The sequence below is a fragment of the Leuresthes tenuis genome, unplaced genomic scaffold (assembly GCF_036924035.1).
Source record: "Leuresthes tenuis unplaced genomic scaffold, fLeuTen1.0.hap1 SCAF_12, whole genome shotgun sequence".
NCBI classification, from domain to species: domain Eukaryota; kingdom Metazoa; phylum Chordata; class Actinopteri; order Atheriniformes; family Atherinopsidae; genus Leuresthes; species Leuresthes tenuis.
Window position 1 is genome coordinate 18,144,104 of NW_027325366.1, and position 19,261 is coordinate 18,163,364.

At 39.5% G+C, this 19,261-nt stretch overlaps 1 protein-coding gene across 1 annotated transcript; it reads left to right on the plus strand.

Annotated features, from left to right (window-relative positions):
* Positions 1–485: 485 nt before the first annotated feature.
* Positions 486–14,950, plus strand: cbsb (cystathionine beta-synthase b). Its single transcript, XM_072396792.1, has 17 exons — positions 486–814; positions 1,560–1,666; positions 5,033–5,167; positions 5,298–5,377; positions 5,459–5,663; positions 7,433–7,524; positions 7,767–7,886; positions 7,978–8,062; positions 8,528–8,633; positions 11,155–11,232; positions 11,330–11,464; positions 11,805–11,913; positions 12,027–12,111; positions 12,500–12,612; positions 14,304–14,393; positions 14,603–14,619; positions 14,884–14,950. The coding sequence occupies exons 1-17, from the start codon at positions 549–551 to the stop codon at positions 14,948–14,950; spliced, it is 1,890 nt and encodes a 629-aa protein (XP_072252893.1). The 5' UTR covers positions 486–548.
* Positions 14,951–19,261: the final 4,311 nt, after the last annotated feature.

Here is a 19,261-nt window from a genome sequence, read left to right on the forward strand (position 1 = left end):
TTTTCTGATGAACTCGTATTGAATATATTTTGTGCACAATGACCAAACTTTAATAAAACGTGCGAAAAAGAGTAACAACAAGTCACCTCGACCTTAGCAGCACCACGTTTAAGAATATGAGAAGCTTAGATGTTTTTGCTGTTAGCTGTCCGATTAATGTAAAGAACTTAACTTCCTGTGTTTCAGTGAAAGGTTGGGAACCATGCAAAACAAGTGATAATTCAAATTATAATGAAATTTAATGCAGGAATGCTGTGAAAATGTTCTAAAGCTGAATTTTTCTTAATAATGTTATCACAGCTGAGTCATTACACTTTGGCATGATATACTGCTCTCTTTCGATGGAGGTAACCTGTTCAGATGTTCATGAAACATGTTTTCACACTGATGAACTGAGTTCCTTCAGATGAATTGATAAATCCCCTGCACTTCATGCGTGTGCGATTGTAACACCTGTCATGTTTCACCACAGGTGAGTTATGCCTTCCGTTTCGGGTAACACCTGCTCTGAAGACAGCCCAGCTCTTTGCCCACATGCAGCTAACCTAATGCAGGCAGATGTTGCTGAAGAAAAAGAGTCTTCGACTATGGGTGGAGTTGGTGAAAGTGCCACCAGCGGTAATGGCTCATCGGCAAACAGAGAAGCCGACCATGTCAATGTTTGCGATGAATCGCACAAAGAGAGCGGGAAAAACGGTGAGAGTGAGCTTAAGAACGGAGAAGGGATCAAATGGATTCGCCCAGATTTGCCCAGCAGATGTACTTGGCGGTTGGGTGCTCCCATTTCGGAGTCACCTCATAATCACCCAGAACGGTAAGAGTCCTGTTTATGATTGATGAAACATGTCAAAGTTAGTCAGGAAGCAGAAGAACTCAACCTGAATGTAGCTCTGCACACAATCACCTGCTTAGATTTATTACGAACTGCGTTAAAGCTTATTGAAGACACTGTGGGAAATTGATGGTGCAGGAGTACAGAAAGAAAGCAGTGCTAAAGATTTAGATGGTTGATACTATTAGTAAAATGTGCCCAACTATAACCAGTCAAACTGTCAGGTGTGAAAGGCTGTGAAATAGTATAAAAACTGGACATAAAAAAAAAAAGCTGCTTATTTATCCAAATAACCCAGTGTTGTTGTCACATACTCTCTTTGTAGAGTGACGTAAAATCTTCATGGTAGAATAAAAAAATGAAAATCATAGTGCAATGACTCATAAATCAAATAAAGGCAAACACTTTGCAAATGTGTGGGACATTTTTATCATAATCATGGTGTTCAACAGGGAAAATCGTTATGTGTTGCTGGTCTCATGATTAAAAGCCCATCTACTGTTATGTCAAATATCAAGTCATGCACATTGACTACAGGTTGCATTTTCCAGGATTTGTTCAGACAAAACTTGTCATCCACAACATTAAAACCTTTGTGATATTGTGCACACACCCCTCATGCAGCTAAAACAGCTCAGATCAGGTCGTGAACAGAAGATCTGTGATAATAATGACCATGTGACTGTATTTCTGCGCCTCTTATCGTGTATTTTCTCTTTTATCGCAGCACTAAACCACCCGCCATCCTTCCCAGCATCCTTGGCCAGATTGGATACACACCCTTGGTTCGCTTGAACAAAATCCCAAAGGAGTTTGGGCTCAAGTGTGAGATTTGTAAGTACAGACATGGGAAATGTGACACATGCACATATGTATGCAGGGATATCAAAACTACCAAAAGAATTGGGATGCAATGTAACTGGGAAAATTCAACATCTGTTTTACCAGGCAACAAAAAAGATGGGAAATGATTTGATGATTTCAAAAGAAAACATGTGGTAGCACATCTCATGACTAACTAGGTTAACATGACTGTCACATAAAGAAGTGAAACTGAAGAGGGCAAAATAGTGTGTATCCAAATTGCTAAAAACGTTTGAATATTTTTTCCTAACGTAAAATGACAAAGATCCTGGAAATGTTCATAATCTCTGGAACATAATACAATTAAAGACAAAAAAACCTGGAGAAATCTCTGGGGTACCACTCTTTTGCAAAATATACTTATATATTGCCATACAAATATGATGTAAATATTATTGGTCCAGAAGCCGTGGTTTAGAGTTGGCTTTCCCTGATTGGTCCTTGGTCCGATATCAGCCTGGTAACCCATCTCTACTCCATCCAGATGTCTTCTCCCCGTGTGGCAAAACTCCTCCACATCTCTCTGTATTGGGTACTTTTCCACTATAGGCCTCATCCCACCTGTTTTGACTCCCTCTGTAAGCATGCAGCAGTTTCTCTCTGCACTCAGCTCAGTGTCTTTCCTGTTTTGACCCCTTCACACCGTGGGATTAATGCTCATTCCCTTCAAAAAGGAGTGTATCAACTCTGTATAAGCACAATGTATAAATACATATACAACCAGAGAAGTTCTTTCACCTCCGGTTTATGTTCAGTCAATAATACTTTATTAAATAATCTTCTGGTTGGGTAACATCATTTGGTTAGGATTAGCTAACAATCATGGGGCTGAAATACATCCTTTTCACAATGCCGCTGTCACGTTAATGGATGCCATTTTGCTGGCTGCTTTGGTAACATGTACACTCAACAACACGTTACAACGAAACTTTTGCACTCCTTCACTGGCTGTAGGAAATAGCATCACTTATCAATACTTGTCAAGTATGCAGGTTGTTTTGATTTGTAACTCTGTCCAGAGTTACAAATCAAAACAACCTGATTGGGGTTAAAATCATTCCCATTGTTAGGCCTATAATGCATCCTTTGTTCTAAGCCATAGGACCACAATGGACGCCAGCTTTACAATTCACATGTAGTGAATCATGAACGATTATAAGTGGTTGCATATTCTTTGAATGTAATTCTCCTCAACTTTGGCCTCTATGAACAAACACACCATTGTTCATTTTTAGGAGGACAGTCTCAAATGTAAACCATCCAGAAATGCCGCTGCCTCCTTTGGGCTGAGCTTATTTAAGATGGAATGAGGAAACCTGGAAAATTACATTGGCAAATCAGACTTTAAAATGGTGAACGCTACATCCTCCAGGCCAGCGAGGACCACTTGACCTATTATCGGGACACAAGTTCAAAAACCAGCATCCATGATGAGAAGGAGAGTATCTGTGATAATATAGATGCACATTGCTAACTGTGGTAGAGTTTATGCTATTTATTTTTTCCCCAGGGAAGGTCTTGCTTATCTCAACAACACAGTGTCAAACCTGGGTATCTGCATTAAAATGATCCAGATGCCTGCCCGCAGTCGAGATCTGTTAGCCACTGAGAACATCTGGCTGATCATGAATGAAAAATTCAACAAAATATGAACTGAACGCTGCAGATCAATGTTAAAAGAGGAGGTGATGCAATACAAGAAATGTGGACCTGTCCCAAATCTTTATCAACATATTTGGGATCTCTTCATAAAACGTATGGATTAACCGACGGCCAAACTGATGGACAGAATGCATTGATGTGATGACAAAAACCTTCCCAACAGAAGAAAAAAAATACAGCTAAGAGTAGGGGGTTGGTGCTGTACTCTTACTTTAACATTCATAAAGTCATGGGAAACTATGCTCATATTCATTCGAATAGCTGCTGTAGTCAGCTTGTCAGGCTGTCCCACAACTGTTGTCTTTTGCATGCTATGTGCACCCCTGGTATGCAGATCTTTACCACGGAGAGATGGTGAGACGGAGAGACTTGCCCCCGTTGGCTCCTTGCTTACCTGTTAAGAAGGGAGTATCATGTTGCTTGTAGTCTTATGTTGATCACTGACTGACTGTTGGGGATTTGTTTGGGAAGGCATGGGCTCGCATGAATGGGGAGGTAAAAATGAAAGACTCGTTGTTCTTTGGGCCAACAGAGTAAAAAACACCCACAAATAAAATGCAACTATTACCTGTTAGAGGATCTCCTAAGCTGAAACACTTCATGTTTTCAGAGCCAGTGAGGCTTTTGGGAGCAGCAGGTATTAAATCTTCTAAGAAATGCCCTTTTTGCACTCAAACTGATGGAAGTGAGGCTCTTTTTTTGTTTTCTAGACCGAATGAGACAGAGGATATTTTTGCTTGATATTTTGTAGTATGTGGTGTTGACTTGACAGGGATTAGTCTAGCTCATTTCTCATTTAACTGTAGCCCTCCCCCCAATATTTAGTAGATGGGTTTGTGCAGCTGCATAGCTGTGAGTATCCAATATTTAATTCTAAATTGGTTCAGTTCAGTCTTTAGAGCTGAACCATTCAGACAGCATTAACATGATGTGAAGAGCTGGACTTTAAGCAGCACCAACAGAGGCAAAAAAATGTGCATAGATCAACAAGAGTAGCAGTAATTACCTGGAGCCGACATTACAATACTTCCATTACTGTTCTGCTCAGTATCAGTGTTTGAAAAAACATATTTGATTCATTGTAATTTCACAAAACGGTTTAATTATGTACTGACCACATGAAATGCAGGAGAAAGGGGGAAAAAAGTGAAGGTTCACCGATCAACAGGAGAATATAATTTTACTGGGAGAGTTGCTTGTGGTATTTTATCACAGCAGAGATTTTCTACTTTCCAATTTTAGCACAAACACATGTTGATAATGGCAAAGACCAATTTCATAAATGGCTAGTTCAAAGTTGTCCCCATGTCACAGCAAGCTTGTAATAAATAAGATGGATATACTTTATTAATCTCACTGGGGAAATTATTGAACTGCGCATAATAACTGCCAAACAGTTGAGTTGCTGTTTCCAGTCAATCAATAATGAGACAGTATCTTATTTTGTTGGTTTACAGTTTATTTTGCGTAACCGCTTTTAGTGCTGCATCGAATAACACCCACTTCTCCACTTACCTTTTAAGGGATTTTCATTCTTACTCTGGCAACAGTTCATTCCAAGTTATTAGGAATTATGTGTGACAGCATTGATATGAGTGATATCAAATTAAACTTGTGGATTAATCTTTAACACCCTCAATGATACTGTGTTTTCTTTTGGGTGACTGTGTTTAGTGGCCAAATGTGAGTTCTTCAACGCAGGAGGCAGCATTAAAGACAGGATCGCCCTACGAATGGTGGAGGATGCTGAGAGGGCTGGGATCCTCAAGCCGGGAGACACAATCATTGAACCCACTTCTGGAAACACAGGTACTACAACTTTATGTCAAGATGTACGCTTGATGCAAGCTGTGGTCACAAATTCAGAATCAGCTTATCGTGGTATTACTACCTGCACAATGATCTCTTAAGAAACACCTCTTTCTTTGACTGCCTGCAGGTATTGGCCTCGCTCTCATAGCTGCTGTTAAAGGTTACCGCTGCATTATTGTCATGCCTGAGAAGATGAGTATGGAGAAGGCAAGTATCCCTTCCTAAGCATGACTTTTCTTTAGTTCAGTGTGGGTCAGTTCCTGGAGCTGATCTTACGCTGTGTTATAGGTGGATGTGCTGAGAGCTCTCGGGGCAGACATTGTGCGCACACCTACATCTGCCGCTTTCAACTCACCAGAATCTCATATACGTACAGCCTGGCTTCTGAAGAACGAGCTTCCCAACTCACACATCCTCGACCAGTATCGTAACGCCAACAACCCCTTGGCACACTATGATACAACCGCTGAGGAGATACTGGAGCAGTGTGACGGTTTGTGCTTTTCATAAACATTTTTTTTATTGTTTTTTTTTTTTTTTTTCTAATTTGATGCATATAGTATCTGTCAATAAACTTGTATGGAAACTTATGTTACAATAGTCCACTGTTATAGTAAACATTAACAAGATGTTCCCCAGTTCTTTAATCACTTCTTACGACACAATGAAACATCTAAGCAACAAGAATAAGGTATTTGGAATCCTAACAAATCCTCACTGGTTTTGTTATGTATGACTCAACCACTTACCGTAGGATCCTTGATCCTTGGTGCATCATGGAAACCTAGGATCTTAGGCTCTTTGAACCCTGTGAAAATACAACACAAGAAAAATAGGATTATAGTAGCTCAGGAACCCTTGGAATCCAGTGCCTTGAGAGTGTAGAGACCCCAGGGACCTAGAGCCTTTGATACGTAGGACTTAGGAACATAGGATGCAGAGAACGGTTCTTTATAGGGTAGGATCCTGGAAACATAAGATACAGGTGACAACCTTGGGGACTTCATACTCTAGGGATTTAGTTAGATTTAGTTTAGTTTAAATTAGGAACTTTAGGAGGCTCTTTTCCTCAACCCACTCCACTTCCACTGCAGAAACCAAGAGCTTAACAAAGATTTCACCTCACAAAAGGGCCCAAGAAAGCATGTAGTACTTTTGAGAGTATATACATGACATCTTTTTGGTGGGGCTTGCAATGCTGAGCATTTGTGATTGGTAGATCATTCTGCCTTTCAATAGTAGTCATCTCACCATTAATCTCTACCATAGTTTGTAATATCTGTTATCTTTTGTACCGTAGGAACAGTTGTTATCATTTGTTAAGATTTTGTCCTGAGTCCTGAGACGAAGCGACCGCTATGAGCCGTGACAGTTGAGCAAGTAATGATTTTGACGATAAAGCAGCAAATCACAGCAACAAAACGTTTATTTCTAGCTGTTTTGTTCTGAGGCTTTAATGAACACACAGACAGCGCTGTAGAAATGTGTCACAGTTGCCCAGCCACAGTAAGAAGCGGAGACATTTCTCACACTTTAACTGACTTAGTACTCTACTTTAGACCTGAGTGGAATTACAAAAGACCCAGGGCTAAAATTATCTCTTAGCTGCTTGAATAAAGCCCTGGGGGAAAGTATGGGAGGCTTTTGGTCAAAATGCACCTATTTATAGGGTGCTGGGAGCTTGGCTTGGGAGGTTAAGACCTTTGGAACACGATACCTTAGGAATCTAGAAACTTTGACCAAAGGAGCTTGACAAGCTTGACCTGGGGAAAATGGGTACTCCTCATAATCAAAATAAAACCGTGTCACCTTCTAAATTTGTATAATAGTTCGTGTAGCTTCAGTTTGCTATTTGTAGATGACAACATTAGTTGTAAACTCACCAAAAGTAAGGCTGATTGCTTTAAATTAGATTATAGATTGCAATTATTCAGCTTGAATGCTCACTTCTTAGCTGGATGACAGATAAAGCAGGAGTCAACGGCTAGGCTAGCTGTGGTGGTTGGAGCTCATGCTAACTGCAGTATGTAAACATGCAAACAAGTTGATATTTTGCCCAAAGCATAAGATGAACAATGGACTAACTTACTACAGCCTTATTGAGTGGGGTATGGTTTTGTTTTTTTCAATAGTAGAAGACTTCTATATTTGAATGAAATTATAATTACAAGCGATACAATGTTTAAAATAAGAGTGAATCCTTGTACCGGTTGTGAATCTCCTTTTTGAGTTTTAAAGAACAAAATGTGTTTCACCTTTCAGGTAAATTGGACATGTTGGTGGCCGGAGCAGGCACAGGTGGGACGCTCACAGGTGTTGCTCGAAAACTGAAGGAGAAGTGCCCCAATGTCAAGGCAAGGCACACATCCTATTGATTCAGAGCCAGACATATATGTATACATGTTGCATCAGTGGGGTTACTTATGTTTAAGGGGAGATTGTTTGATATAAGGTTGTGTTTTCTCTACCCAACCCACGCTTCATAACCTGAATACATCTGTGAAAACATGTATGTATTTTCTGCTTATTCAGACAAGTCTAAGCCTGCAAGTGTTGTCTTATTTAATTATTACACCGCTGTCTTGTTTGTTTTTAGATAGTTGCAGTGGATCCTGAAGGCTCTGTTCTGGTAGACTCAGAAGAGAACAACGAAAAGGCTCCTTTTGAGGTGGAGGGCATCGGTTACGACTTCGTCCCCACAGTACTGGATAGATCTGTGAGTGTTTTTGTATGTGTGTATATTTGTACCTCATAGATTTGAGATCAAACTTTTGCTGAGTTGTGCACTCCATCTCAAATCTCTGCAGATTGTGGACATGTGGTACAAATCAAATGACATGGAAACATTCGCCATGTCACGCAAACTGATCAGAGAGGAAGGCCTTCTCTGTGGTAAGTAGACATTGTTCAACAAGTTATGCTGTTTAGACAACCCAGTCCTACTCCCAAAGTGATGCAACAGGCTCCTTATGCGTGGTCAGGAGCCTGTTTCATTGGTTTTGAACGCAGACAGTTACCACCTTTCAATGTACAGGGTCTCCTGAGCTCGTAAGATTCTCCTCCTTCCCTCCAACTTCCTGCTGTTGTCCATGTTAATTATTGATAAGCCACTGCGACAGAACAACGTTTTCCTGTTACGTTTACTATTGGTGCAGCCAATGCGGCACAAACTGATAATTGGTAGTGTGCAGCTGTAAAGCAGTATCTCATGCATTGTAAAACTGATGCGAAGGGCCCTCAACTGAGTGGCAATAAGTGATGAGTTGCGAGTAAAAATTTGTTGATTCAGATTGCGTGCAGTTGAATATCCCTACAGTTCACACTATATTTATTGTTTGATTTGCTTTTTTGCTGTAGGTGGCAGCTCTGGTTCAGTAATGGCAGCAGCGGTGAAGATGGCTCAGCAGCTGGAGGAGGGACAGCGCTGTGTGGTCATTCTAGCCGACTCCGTACGCAACTACATGTAAGAAATAAAACCTGCACAATGACTCTCATTGATATAATGCTGCGAGAGTCGTGTGTGCTAACTTGACAGAATATTTCCATTGAATGATGAAGTAACCAATGATCTGAATGGTGAATGACAAAGTTCCAGTTTGTTGCCTTTAGAGGGTTGTAGTGATAAAATCTGACTGTTTTTATAGATGTAAAAGCATACGAAAATACACTAGAAAATTAATTGACTTTATTCCACATAATCACATTTTGTTAATTAAAGCAAAAAAAAGGTAATCTAACATTTCAAGCTTATATTTAACCAACATAGTGTCAAAAATCAATACAACTGATCAAAATCACTGCACAGCACAGATCTGAGCTCAATTTACTTTATTTGGCTATGTTATTTGGACTTAATATGTATACTTTTAGCCTACATATGTTGCATTTATTCACTAAACATAAGAAAGTATGTCACTGCAACAACTTCAATTCATATTCTTTTAACTGAAATTAGATTTTGAATTCAAGTGGTCGTTTTTTTTTCTAGTGAGGCTGATTAAAGTCATGTTTGTTAACCAGTTCCACAAAAAGGAATTGAGCAGAGCCAACTTCTATGTTCACGAACACATCACTGATTGACTTGACGTTTTGGTTGGCTTTTGCTCCAGTGATGTTAAACAGAAATCTATCTTTGCACCAATTAATAGCAGCAACAACAAAATCTAGGTTTTGCACAATGTGGACAAAAATAGACCTCGTCACGGCCCATGTTTTTGTGTTTTGGTTTATCAGTTCCTTTGTCATGTTTGTATTCTAGTTAATTTCTGTCAGTTATTTATCTTCATCTTGTATATCAGTGTCCTTATTTCCTGTTTTGTTTTGTTTGGTTGAGCTTTCCCCCTTGTCCGTTCAGTCTTATTTCACACCAGGTCTTCAGTTTATGATTGCCACATCCGATCCTCGTTCATTATCACCTCCTTCAGCAGATATCCTCCAGGTTCAGTGCCAGACCATTGTATGTAGATTATTTTAGATCTGCAGTGCTATTCATTCCTCTGTTTTTCTTGCCGCCCCCTTCCACAGAAGTTCACAGCCAAACAATTCAACATCCAGAATCATTGTCTTTTTCATCAGCTAACAAAGACCCATGAGAGAGGGCGCACATCCTCTCCACTGCAATCCAGTGGACTTTTTCCACCGACAGTGTTTTCAAACCAAACATTATATCTACAATGGTCCTTACTTTTTATGTTATCTGCTGTTAGAGGAGTTTTTTCTACAAGTTTGAGAAGGTATGGTGAGACAGGAGGTACCCAGTATCCTGTTATCCAACAAAATGAATTATTATCCATCACCTCACTGTTTTTGCAATTGTAAAACATTTTCCCGTTGACACTTAGAAACTAATTCTGTTTAATAATCTCGCTGTGTGATTTGGGTCTGTTTTATTTCACCACTTTATAAGTTGGAGCAAATAATAAGCTAAAAATTCAGCGTAAAAAATAGAAACCATATACAACTGTAATATAACTGATGCTGTGTGCATTCACACTAACATCTTCAGCAACAGACATTGGTTACTGTTGTCACACCTTAAAACCTGCTGTTATAGGACACAGACACAGCTTCACTCGGAGCTGGTAACATAGATTATATTGCATTGGTGGTCTTTAAAATTAAGTTATGTGGCAAGTTAACCAGACTTTTATCAGGGACATTTTAATTGCCATTTATCACCCTAAACTCCCATGTCCCATCATGTAAGCATCTCACAAGCTATTTAAGCAAACAATTAGGAGAATAGATATTTCAACCCAAATCCCAATGGTAAGAAATAAGTTATCTATACTCAAACTAATCATATACAGGAGTACAAACACCCGACAGAAGGGCACACTTGACAAAAGTGAGCGCAAAATCTGGAGAGAAATTCCAAAGACATGAACCAAAGCAACCATACACACATCAGGAAGGTTGAATAAAACAGGACTCAACAACATAAAATCACCAGACAGAATGTAGGAGCGAACCCAAATAACATTGCATCAGGCGTTTAGAGTTTAGCATGGACTTCTGAGCAAATAGTTTTGGTTGCCAAGCGGGTCCAAATGCAATAAAGTATTTGAATCAGACATGAGAGCATTCTGCACAAGGCAGACATGGTGTTAATAGCTGGAGTTGGATCCAGGCGATTACAGCCAGATGGGATTAACAACAAAACAGGATTATAAAATACTTCATCAAAAAGAAATGCTTTCAGACTGGAAGATGAAACTTTGCGTTCACTGCAGAAGCATTTGCATTTAAACAGCCACTGGGAGCACAACACCTGGACCATGTGAAGGTCACAGTACTTTTTAAAAAATCCAATCTAAAGCACTTTCGTTTTGATGTGAGATGTTGTTTACCGATGCTGGATGTCAGAAACAATATTTCTACAGCCTGACAAGTGTTAGCTGCAGGTCCAATCAGGACATTCAGGATGGAGGCCAATCTCACTTTTTCATTCCTGTTAAAAACTCGATGCTGTATTTTACCCCCAGGTCAAAGTTCCTGAGCGACCACTGGATGTATGAGAAGGGCTTCCTCAGCCTGGAGGCCCCGATGGACGTTGGACCCTGGTAAAAAGAAAATATAAATAAACAAATGGAAAAACAAATCAGCTGTGTCAACCAATGAGGTGAGTGTTAACACAATATATGTCTTGCTCTCTTAAAGGTGGTGGAACCTGACGGTCCAGAGTTTACACATGTCCGCCCCACTCACTGTCGCACCATCGTTGTCCTGCCAGAAAACCATTGAGATCTTGAGAGAAAAGGCCTTTGACCAGGCCCCAGTCGTCAATGAATCAGGGCACGTTTTTTTTCCCCCAAGAAATTGATTTATGTGAATACGTTGTTTTGATGCCAGATGAAATAACCTGGAACTTCGAACAGCCACATCAGCAGGGGGCTCCATGCAGGTTTGCTGGAATGTGAACAAAAATGCTTCAATTAAATTAATTCAGTATGAGGGTTAATTCTCAGACGTATTCAATCAGACTTCAACAGAGGAAACTGAAGTCAGTCACAGGGTCAGAAAGGCCAGGAGAGCTTCTTAAATTGTATCAGTTCCTCCTTGAATTGACCTTTTTAAAGATGGATGGCATGAAATTGAATCTGACAGGAGTTTGCTGTCTCGTGTGATTCCACAGAGCGATTATGGGGATGGTGACTCTTGCAAGTATTCTCTCGTCTGTGCAGGATGGGCAGGTCAAAATGTCAGATGCTGTGAGCAAGGTGCTCTGCAAAGACTTCATACAGGTCAGTCAGAGAAAAAAAAGACGCCGACTTTAAGACAACACGGATGGCAAATATGAAACCGTCAGGGAAATGCATGTAAATGTAACACATTTTTAATTTATTTTTGCTTTCAGGTGCACCTGACGGACAGCCTGGGGAAGTTGTCTTGTATCCTCAAAACGCACAACTTTGTCCTGGTGGTGCATGATCACACCCGGTGTAAGAAAGGTTTCTGAAAGATGCGCCAAATGATTTTTCACTCAGTGTTTGCTCAGCATTCAGCCTCAGCCTGTCCTCTCCCGTTAAACAAGCAAGAGTGCGGTGCAGAGACAGCTGGAGACAGTAAAATAAAAAACGGGTGGACTAAAAAAGCGGAAAACATTCAAATGAATTAAACTGTTGTTTTAGAAGGTTTCACAGTGACATTTTTAAACAGAAATAATCCACATCTCCACGGATGGAAAGGTGTTTCATTTAAGTCCAAAGTCCACGTTGTCCCAAATTAGCCTGCATGCATACATTTGATTTGTGCTGAGCACTACATTTTTACAGCCCTTACACCAGCATCCTGACACCATTATAACTTCAGTCTTCTGCTTCCCTCCAGATGAGGCTGATGGGTCAGTTTGCCAGAGACAGATGGTGTTTGGTGTCGTGTCAGCGATCGACCTTCTCAACTACATCACTGCGCAGGAAGGGCAAGATTGCTCAACATCAAACGTCTCTCTGGGACTAATTCATATTTAGGATGCTGACAACACCTCCTGCTCACCCAGAGTTGGAGCAGGATGACCTGCTGTTTAGTTTGAAATTGATTTTTTTTGTTCTTAACAAGTAGCTGAAAGAGAATAGTGAGCAAAACAAAAAGCACACATTGCATAAGTGATATGTTGCTTCATTACAATGAAAAGTCAACCGCTTCCCTTTATAACTGCGGTTCATTTAGCCTTTTTTCAAAAGATTCAGCTATATATCTGTGACCCGTTTTAAAGCCTACATCTTCAGCATGAACTGAGGTCTGATCGAAAAGAAGAGTTAGTTTTGATGTTTCACTGGATTTGTTCACAATAAGAGAAAAGTAGAAAAATAGTCTTCTTTAATATATCTAATACAATCGTGTAGTTTAATTATCACAAATGTTAATGAAAATGACAAATGTTTAACACTGTATTGACCTAGTAGCTCTTAACACTTCATTACGAGAGTAAAAAAAAATCTCTCAAGCTAATATATTCATTCTTTGCAAGTGGAGGAGGCATCTGATGCAGATAGACCCTCTGGATTATGTCAAACCTTTGGTGACATTGCTCCTTCTTGGTCAGTTTGATTACTGGTTTATGTCTGAACAAAGATGCGTAATTAGTAATAACCTGTGAAGCACATATGTGACCGAGAAATGAACCACAATTCTAACATTTCTACTTTATCCTGAAGCAACAGTGTTGTAGTTTCAGTGTGTTTCAGTGTGATTCACTGTTCTCTGCACTAACTTAGGTTAAAAAGATAAAGTAACAAGTCTTGCAATACAATGTTTTGGTCTTGTCTTGGTTTTCTGTCTTTTCTTTCTATGAATTTGCTGAAAATCCTTCAGCTCATCGGTTGAGGTCATATTTAAAGGTTTCCTGCTGCTCGGTTACTGCAGGATGATTGCCTCCACCTAGTGGCCAAAGATCTCAAACCAGACAAACTTGAAAGGTCAGATATTCAAAGAGTTTCATATCATGGATTGACATCATTAGATACCCCAGATTTATTATACTTAAGATTATATATTAAACTTTAAATCATTAAGCTGCATGTAGAGTATAAATGCCTTTAAACACAAAACAAGAGGCAATTTGTTCGCAGAAAACTTCTTGTGTAACTCTCTCTGTCCAAGCCTCCCCTCCTGCTTATTCAGTCTTAGTCCGATTTTTTTTTTCTTAGTCGATTCCGATCAAAGGAGGTGAGGTGAGGACATAAATAAGACATTTATCAAACTGAAGCATTCTTCTATCAAAGCTGTTATTTTAAAGTCTTATCGACTGAATAAAACGTGACATAGTTGCAAATTTTAACCACTGTTTTGCTGCGGCCTGCGGACATATTGCATGGTTCCTGTAATGGGGAGCGTTGAGGGTGTTTATGACAACATTGTAATCACTTTAAATCTATCTTCCAATGTATCCTTAAAAAGCGACACCTCAGAATTCAAGGCTGCCAAAGGATACACTGACGCATCCTTTGAACTTGAATTTGAATTTGAACAGCTCTTATAATGGCTGCTACTTACATACTTCCTGGTCATCTTACTCAGTTTGAAACCCTGAGATTAAAACTGAGAAACTGAGATTCCTCTACAGGCTCATTTAATTTGTCTAATTTCAACCTCCGTGTCGCTTCTTTCCTCTTGTCCTCTTGCCTGTGATGAGGCAGGCAAGAGGACAAGAGTATTTTTAGAGATGCTTCGAGTCCTGAAAGGCATCTGGATGAGCGAGGAGGTTGAAGATGCAGAAAATGAAGTAATACATTAGATCAACACTGTAAACCAAATTAAAAGTAATTATAACTTTGTCACAAACACACTTAATGCTACAATGACAGACATGATTAAATACAGAGGTTTGATGAAAGAGATGTGTCTCACTTCACATTAAACTGAACGACAGCTTCGAAGCAAGGAGGCATTATTCTCTTGTGCTTCTCCTCCTGTCCTCTGCTCACGTCTTAGCCCCAGCTGCCAGAGACGTGAGCAAAGGGGTCGGGAGTGTGTAAATTGGTAAATAAGATAAAAAGGTGTATCTGTGTTTGATCATAGGAGGTAGACCAGGTGTGGTCAGTGTCAAATATCTAGCTGCTTCTCACCCCCCACCTGCCTCTTCTTCTCTGCTGGCTGCTGTGTCGTAGATTCAGATTCTGAGCAGACTTGTTTAATGACCAATTGAAAATGCTCTTCTCTCCTCTGCCACTGTCCCTCCTCTTAATCATTCTGAATCAACTCTGTACCTCCAGCTGCTCAGCTCATCTCCAGGTTTCCTTCTGCAATCCCTTCGAGCAAAGCTTGGCAGCTCCTGCCTGACACGTCCTCTAATTTTTTTAATAAGCTCTCCCTGTTAGAATGAAGTTATCCAGTCTCTATGTACTGCCTTTGGGCTATCTAAGCTTGACAAAGAGAGAAAAGTCTGGGTATTTTACATCTGAGTTCAAGTTGTCCGTGTACGGCATGACTAATTGGAGACAATCTTAAATGTGCAACTTAAACAGGTGTTACATGAAATATCAAGGATGGGCCTTTTAGGAAATTAATCTCACTTTGAAACTAAATATTGTCATCATATGTTCAGGATTTTTTTTTGTTTGGAAGGTGCATTAGACATACATTGTCATGTTCCTTGTTCGTGTGTAGTGTCTAACAAGACCAGAAGGAGGCAGAAACGACTCGTGCTGCAGAGAAACATTAAGTAGGACCAGGTATGTCTTCCATTTTTAAGTGTTGAGCTCTGAGCGTATCCAGTTTGTCACGAAGCTCTGAGATTCAGGCACTTTCATGCGGCCTGATTCAGATGAATAGAGCAGCTCAGCAACTCCCTGCCATGCTCTGGAGAAGTCTGACGACCCATTAATTTAATTAATTAATTTCAGTCATTGAGACTGAAACAACAGATTGAAGCAGGTATAGAAATTTGATGGATGAATGGATACTGGAACAGGCAAAGGGGACCCCTCGCCCAAAGCTTCTCTTTGAATTGACACTTTAAGTTAACATTATTGTACAGACACTGATACACAATACTATGAGGAATTAGAGAAAATATGTAAAGCAACTATATAAAGACTACTTAAAGACTTAAAAGACCACAAACAGATGCTAACATACTGATGTCTGAAAGGTAAGCATTGTGAAAATTTGTCAGAAACTCCCATTTTGTCATACTGTTGAGTGATTCCTGCCTGCATTCTTACATAGTGCCTCAAAAAGAAAAGCATGACATCAGAGGAGCGTTATGCTCCCATTTTCCAGCCTTTTCTGTCACAATTTATGATTCATTTGAAAGGAATTGCGTTGTCGTCACTGTATCATTTCCTAATGTAGAGCCGTTTCAAATAACCGGTCCAATGTCACATAGAGGCCCCACTCACTGGAAACTGTAACCATCAACCATTGTTATCCATTATTAAACAGGGCCACTCTACTGGGGCAGAGTAGTCATCGTACAGCCATGTAGCGTGGATAACCACAGACGTCACATCATGCTGTCCCTGTCTGTCCTGTTTGACCCACATAGTCCTCTTATCTGCAATCATCAGCATACAGGGAAAATATCCCGAGATGACTCTGGCCACTTTGAGTCATTAACTTCAGACTGGATTTACGACTTATCCTGCACTTCTTACTAAAACTATGTGTTGTTAAGGTTATTTCTTAGCACGTGGAGCCATGTTGTATGAAACACACTATGAAGATGAGTCGTGTATATACCTGAGTCAGTAAAGTCATGTATATTGTAGTGATATTACATAAAGGTATATTCAGTTTGATACTGTGCATTATGTATATGTTATACATATATATATATATATATATATATATGTGTGTGTGTGTATACACATACATACATTATTATTAGATAAATGTGTGTGATGATCTTCACACAGTTTTGCCTCTACGGTTGATGGTAACTATACTGTTCACTTCCTGGACTCAATCTGTATATCTCTATAGCATTATGCCTGTTTGTTTTCAATCACTGTATTATGAAATTTCCAATTAAAGAGTTTTCTCATTTGGACTCATGTCTTTTTAATTTGGACGGAGAGCAAATCTGGCTGCTCTTTATTATAATAAGAAAATTAAACCTCGTTTCAGAATCAACAGGTCATCTGAAGCTTCACATATCGCCATGAGTGTCATCAACAACAAAGCAGTCAGTGGATTTGAATTAAGAATGACGCACATCCAGGTAAATTTATCCCACCCTTTCAAAGCTTCCTTTGGCTTCTGAGGATAACAGCAGAATCAGAGGGTAATTATGTGCCTAAGGCCCTGTTCTTTCAGGTTACTGACCAGTAAGGCTGCCCTTTAAGTGGCTAACGGAGATTTTTTTTAAATCAGCTAAAGATTTAACGCCATGCCACAAGGAGAGGGGGTCTTTGGAGGCTGTAAAGACCTTCAGAAGCAAAAAGTGAGTCTGTGTGATGATGGAACACTTTTCTGGCGGACATATTCTTTACAGCCAATGTGCTGTATAGAGACATTTCACATCACAGAGATGAGGTGGAGCAAGGTGATTATACTTTATAGGGTCGTGGGTAAAAAAAAAAGTTAAATAAAGTACAAAGTTGAAGTTAATAAAGTTTTTAGAAACGTAATTTATTAGAATAAAGATCAATTTCCACTTTTCATAGTCATCGAACAAGAAAAAAAACCATGCTTATTAGATGACTCTCTTTCTCGTTATAATGAAATAATAGTTAAACCCTTTATTGTTTATCTTCCGGTCAGATATGACTGATATCAACCTATAGGTAATATATGTAGATCAATCACACAAACAGTCAGAAAGTTTTGAAACAGAGGGAATCTATAGAATAAAAATAATCCAGATGTAGAAATAAAGAGAGATAAAGAAAGTATATAGACAAATGACAGTTAAAAGACAGAATGTTTTTCATGTTTTTGAACATAAGATTCACATTTTTTTCAATAGATAAGCTAAAAAATGATAAAACAATAGTCTCACTGCTTTATATGATATTGTCTTGAAATACATTTTTACCAGTTGTAACAAGTGAAAAAGTTGATGCATGTAGGTTGGAGTGGTTAGTGAGTGGTGGAGTTAAACTCCTGTCGTCCAGGACATCTGAGTTTTGTCACGTCTGACTCTGACCTTCTTACGCTTATTTTCATCTGAAGTTTCATATCTTGGTTAGGTTTAGCTCTTAAAACCCAATTAGCCAGGGTTAGGCAAACATCATGTTGCTAAAGTTACAACTTTTCCTCCTGCTACATCATCCTTAAATCAATACATTTTGTTCCATCTCTGCAAATAAATCTCTCCTTATTCAACCGCTGCATGATAAATATGTCGTTTATTTCAGGTACTTGGGTTTCAGCATCAGAAAACAACACACATGTGGTGAAAAAAAACTCTTTTCACATTTTTTGCTGAGTGGCAAGAAAAAACCCCACAGGACTGAACTGTCCTGATTTGGCAAAATTATTTCTCATTATTTCTAATTACAGACATTACTTAACACAAATGCGCTCTCATGACAGTTTACCAGCACTCATCTGTTTATGACTTGCTTTGTGAGAACAAGCGGGGGTTTGCAAAGCATCGTTTGTGAGGCATGGATGTGAAGATGCAGAATCATGAATGCGTCACTTTCTGTGAGTCCTCAGTTGAGGACATGTTTATTCAAACCTTGCTGACACAGCTCTGAGAGACATTTACAGAGCATGAAAACCGAGGTGACCAAAAGTACACGGACTATTTTTCTTCTTTTTTTTTTTTTTAAACCTGTGAATCAGCTGATGGTCTTTCCACAGACGCCCATTTTTGGAAAACCCTCCATCTAGTTTTCCCATCATTCTAACATGTCGGCAGTGTCTTTATCTCTGCATTTTCCATCCCTTGTCTTACTTACTTCTCCATCCTCCCCTACTTTTAGTTGTCAGCCCTCAGTGCATAAATCCGCTGAGGCTGACCCTTATCCAGGCTGACCGCTTTACGAGCTCACACAGCCACTGTTCAAACAGTGCATGCAAGAACACACAGCTCTGTCTGAAGCACGCGTGTATGGTTTTAACAGATGTAGCGCAGCCTCTGAACACATACTCTCGGATTGTTTACAATAACTTTTAAAAAGGCCCGAAGAAAAAAAGAATACAGTGCGGACAAATATGCATGAACATGATCAAATATAAAAGCACCCGAAAAAAAGGAAAATGGATTGGTGTTAACGTACATGCATAGCCATCTAGGTAACAACCAATCAATTATGGCAAATAATCCCAAATTTACACCCATTATTAGTGTGTTACAGATATATGCAAGGAGCTCTACTACACCCAGTTCATGTGCATTGTAAATATTTCTCCAACATGCGTTCTGTAATGTGTAAAAGCAACTTCCATCATCACACAGTACCATCAGAAAAGCTTACAAGTATTTAGAGCCTGCATCTTCAGCAGACAAAAGATCGAGGATGTTGGGTGCTGGTCTGAAAGAGAAGGGTGTTTAATGTAGCTCCTTTGAAGATTGCTCCAACTTTACCATGAAGATGACATCTGTGGATTCAAGTGACGTAAAGAACAAACGTGCCTGAACCGCAACTGAATGAAATACCACAATGCCTAATCATTTTGGCGGAAGTTTGATTTAGTCAT